The 4,433-nt window shown below is 30.9% G+C and overlaps 1 protein-coding gene across 1 annotated transcript; it reads left to right on the forward strand.

The window, feature by feature from the left end:
- Positions 1-995: 995 nt before the first annotated feature.
- Positions 996-4,003, forward strand: LOC110112869 (cell number regulator 7-like). The gene is made up of 4 exons (XM_020845249.2): positions 996-1,181; positions 1,932-2,003; positions 3,143-3,352; positions 3,632-4,003. Exons 1-4 carry the CDS (start codon positions 1,013-1,015, stop codon positions 3,682-3,684), a joined length of 504 nt encoding a protein of 167 aa, XP_020700908.2. The 5' UTR covers positions 996-1,012; the 3' UTR covers positions 3,685-4,003.
- The last annotated feature ends 430 nt before the right edge of the window (positions 4,004-4,433 follow it).

The raw sequence follows: 4,433 nt of genomic DNA on the forward strand, positions 1-4,433 counted from the left end.
AAAAAAATATTAAAGTTAATAATTAATTAAATATGTAATTTTATTAATAATTAATTATACTAAGTTATTAAATTAATAATTAATTAAAATAAATTAGTATTAAATTAAATTAACAATTACTTAAAATAAATTAAAAGTATTAATTAATTAAAATAATAAAGAAAACTGCTGAAAAAGCTGGAAAAGCCGCAAGAAGTAAAGCCGCTGGAAGCCACCGGTAAGCCATCAGAAAACCGTCGGAATTTTTTCTAAAAAATTAGGCCGCCGAAAAATAGGCCGCCGACAGACCATCGGAAAAATCCACCGGTAATTGACGATTTTCCTGTAGTGGAGGCCGATGACTTGACCCAACTATGGCACGAGGTCTCATACTTGACTTCGTTGTGGGTGCGGGTCTTGCGATAGGCTAGTGGAGGAAGGGTTGAGTGGTCGACTGTCGACCGTGGGAGTCCTGCGGTAGAATGGGCCACCGTAGGAGGCGGGATCCAATCATTAAGTGATTTCATCATACATATGGAGTCATCGTTCATGGGTTCGAGTGGTCGATCGTCGGATTTCATCACGATTCACGCGGGTTAGCAGGTTCAACTTCAGGTTTTAAACCCTAAACTCGAATCTAACCCATTTTTCAAACAAGTCAAAATTTAAACCAGAATTCAACCCGTTTTACAAACAGGTTGACTCAAACCTAAATTTTTCCGGGTCATGTCAACTTTTGACACCCTCTATAACAATATATGCATGAGCATATGCAATCATATATGTTTTTTGTAGCTTAAATATAATCATAAATATTTATAGATAAAATCACTTTCTATGCTTGATTCATACGCATACCTCGCGTATGATAACATTTTGAATTTTCTGCACCTTTCCTTTGATCCCTTTTTGTCTTACATACGTAAATTCCTATATATAGATATATAAAAAAGGGGCAGGCCAAGGCCGGTTTTATTACTTATATTTAATGATATATATAATAATTCAACTAACCATTTATTTATTTATTTATATGTTTGTTTTATTTGATGAACATTTCGCATTTATCTATTATATATATTTACATTCCAAGCATACTTTCGCCAGAAGAAGAAAGTTTGAGACTCTCTTTGGAGAAGTAAAGATGACCAACTCAAGCTGGTCTGTTGGCATCTGCAGCTTTGGTGATGGTTTGGGAACTTGTAAGTTTCTTCCTTTTTTGTTTTTCCTTAGCAAATATTGTTCTAATCTCTAAGTTATTTTTTCATATTTAGATACCTTATGCATCCCAACTTAGTGTTTGTTTGGGATGGCTTTCTTGTTGATTTGTTTTGCAGACAGCAATCACAATTTCATTTTACTGCTGTTTTATCACAACTTTTCAAAAATCTTTGAGATGGAAAGCTGCTTTTTGCAACTGGAATAGCCAAATTAGTTTCCTGGCAGCAACTTCACAGCCAACTTTATAAAGCGTTGTAGTCATCCCAAACAGACCCTTAGTCTGTAGGTTGGAAGCTTCGGGAGTGTATGGGACAGTTGCAGTTTTTATAAAGATGATTACAAAGTTGCTATAGAAAGCAACTTCCTAGCACAAAAATTAATTAAAGTTTCGTTTGGGATGACTTTCTTACTTCTTTCTAAAGCAACTTTTTAGTACAAATTTTTTTAGTTTAAAAAATTTTCGTACTAAGAAGTTGCTTTTGAAAATAGTAAGAAAGCCGTCCATAATGTAGCCTAAAAGTAATGAAAAAATATTGACTAAATAGAAATTGTGGTCGTTGTCTAAAAACAAAGCGGCCAAAAAGTTATCCCAAACAGATCCTTAGACTTTCAACTAAGAGATTATGAATTAGATGCTTACATATTCAGTCTGTGCAGCATCAATTATTCAAAGAAGATTAATGATGGATATGCCCTAAATGATAATTCTTTTATGAAATGATTCTTCATAGGTTGCTTAACTTTGTGCTTTCCCTGCGTTACCTTCGGACGCATAGCAGAGGTTGTGGATGACGGCCAGAGCTGTAAGTATACTCTTACTTACCACAAATCAAACGACAATAAAACGTTAAAAAAAAAAAATGTCAGAGATTCTTACATAAGGGACCTCCACCACATGTATATTTGCAAAAAAAAAAAAAAAAAAAAATTCAAAGGATATACTGTGATGCTAAAATATTAGTTTTGTTGTGTAAGATCTTTTTTAGAATTTAATATTTTATAAAATAAGATATATATTTTTGTCTTATAAAAGTTAATTATATAAGATTATCATGATTTTTGTTATTTCTTATTTTTCAAATTATTATTTTATATTTGCAGTTAAATTTACTTTTTGATGCCTTGTCAAATAAAATTTTATGCATTATAATAGTTTTAATTTTCTATAGAAAGCAATCAATTTTGACGAATTTGGATAGCTTTTGATTCGTTTGGGACAGCTTTAAACCACTATTTTTTTTCCTGCTTTTAAGATATTTTTGTACTAAAAAATATATTTACAAAGCAATAAAAAAGATGTCCCAAACGAAACTTAAGATGTTATTTGTGATAGTTTTCTTATTATTTTTTAAAGCAGCTTTATAATATAAAATTTCTTAAATAAAAAATTTTTGTACTAAAAAAATATTTTAAAAAATACTGAGAAAGCTATACCAACGAAGCCCAAGTCCAAAATTGAAATTTCCCAAATAATTAAAATAGAAAATGTAAATTATAGAAAGTGAAGAAGGTATATTTCAAATTAATTAAATTTACTTGAAGATAAACATAATCTAAAAGTTAATTTCTCCATCAAATTTTTATAATAACTTTCAAAAACTTATTTTCTTCATAATAATTTTACAATCATCTTTATTAAAATTTACAGCCGTACCAAGCAAATTCTTAATTCTTAAATGATCAATTTTGTATAGCTAGGAGATAAAGACTTCGTTTAAGACAGCTTTCTTACTACTTCTTAAAGTAACTTTTTAGTAAAAAATTAAAATTTTTATACTAAAAACCTGCTTTAAAAAGCAGAAAGAAATCCTTCCCAAACAAAATCAAAATTGAAAAAAAAATATGGTACTTATGCACTAAATTGATAGCACATATACGCTAAAGAGATTATTTTAGACTATTAATTTTTCTATAAACATCTAATAATTTGCTCTTATTACAGCTTGCACAGCAGCTTGCTGCATATATGCTCTGCTGATGTCTATTCAGTGCCAGTGGCTTTATTCATGCACTTACAGAAAGAAATTGAGGTCCAGATATGGGTTGGCTTCTGAGCCTTGCAACGATTGCTGCGTCCATTTCTGCTGCGAACCTTGCGCTCTTTGCCAAGAACATGCTGAGCTCAAGAACAGAGGCCTTGACCCTTCCAAAGGTCCCTACATATAATCAATCTATTTGAGCTTTTCATTTTTCATTTTATTCTTTCTAATCTTGATTTAGTTGTGATTAGTAATTATTGTTAATGATAGAAATGAATGATTAGGGGCATAATATAAGTGAGGCGAATCGGCTCGGACTCGACTTGATAAATGGCTCGTCAGTTGTCGAGTTTGATGAGCTAATAAGTCGAGTTGAGTCGGCCCTAACTCGACTTGTTAGCTCACGAGATGACTTGTTTATGTCCCCATTGATTATAATTTGGTACATGCAGGTTATACTGGTCGTCCAACTGCTGCTCCAACACAGCCTGCTATGTTCAAATGATGTGCTGCTCCAATCAAATAATTTGGCTTTTGTGAGGTTTTCGATGCAGATGAATAATTTTTTTTTTAAATAAAAAATCTTGGCTTTGTCTGTGTGTTTTTACTGTAAAGTTTCGCATTAAGTGTGTCATAGGAGAAATTATTCTGTGTAGTCACCAGACAATGTCTTATATATATATATCAGTGTTGTGTACCGCTGCATACCGGATTATGTGGCGGATACTGATTTGCCTTTTGACCGTCCGGTGACCGTACAAAATAATTTCTCGTGTCATAGTGCACATGTGTGTTTATTTGGATTCATGTTTATGCCATGAGAATGTAATCTAAGGAGTTTTATTTTGATTCTTCTATGTTTGAGCTTTGGCGTATGCATTTTATCCCTAAAAAATTTGTAGTACTATGCCATAAAATTAAATTTTTTGTATTAAAAAGCTGCTTTAAATATAATAATCTAAGGAGTTTTATTTTAATTCTTTTATGTTTGAGCTTTGGCGTATGCATTTTATCCCTAAAAAATTTGTAGTACTATGTCATAAAATTAAAATTTTTGTATTAAAAAGCTGCTTTAAATATAATAATAAACAATATCATTTTTAATACTTTCTAACTATGCCTTTTTAGGCCTTCAAATAAAAACATTATTGATAATTATGATAATTATGTCTTACACTTAAAAATCATGTAAGAATAACTCAAAATTTAATTTATTTTAAATTAAAAACAATTACATGATTTAATGATCCAAAT

The sequence above is a fragment of the Dendrobium catenatum genome, unplaced genomic scaffold (genome assembly GCF_001605985.2).
Source record: "Dendrobium catenatum unplaced genomic scaffold, ASM160598v2 original_scaffold_27042, whole genome shotgun sequence".
Lineage (NCBI taxonomy): Eukaryota > Viridiplantae > Streptophyta > Magnoliopsida > Asparagales > Orchidaceae > Dendrobium > Dendrobium catenatum.

Bases quoted from the DNA above. Each gene is read 5' to 3' on its own strand.
- LOC110112869 (XM_020845249.2), top strand. From the start codon at position 1,013: ATGTTTGTTTTATTTGATGAACATTTCGCATTTATCTATTATATATAT. The intron at 2,004-3,142 runs GTAAGTATACTC...CTCTTATTACAG, and splicing joins TGTGGATGACGGCCAGAGCT to CTTGCACAGCAGCTTGCTGC. The intron at 3,353-3,631 runs GTCCCTACATAT...TGGTACATGCAG, and splicing joins AGGCCTTGACCCTTCCAAAG to GTTATACTGGTCGTCCAACT.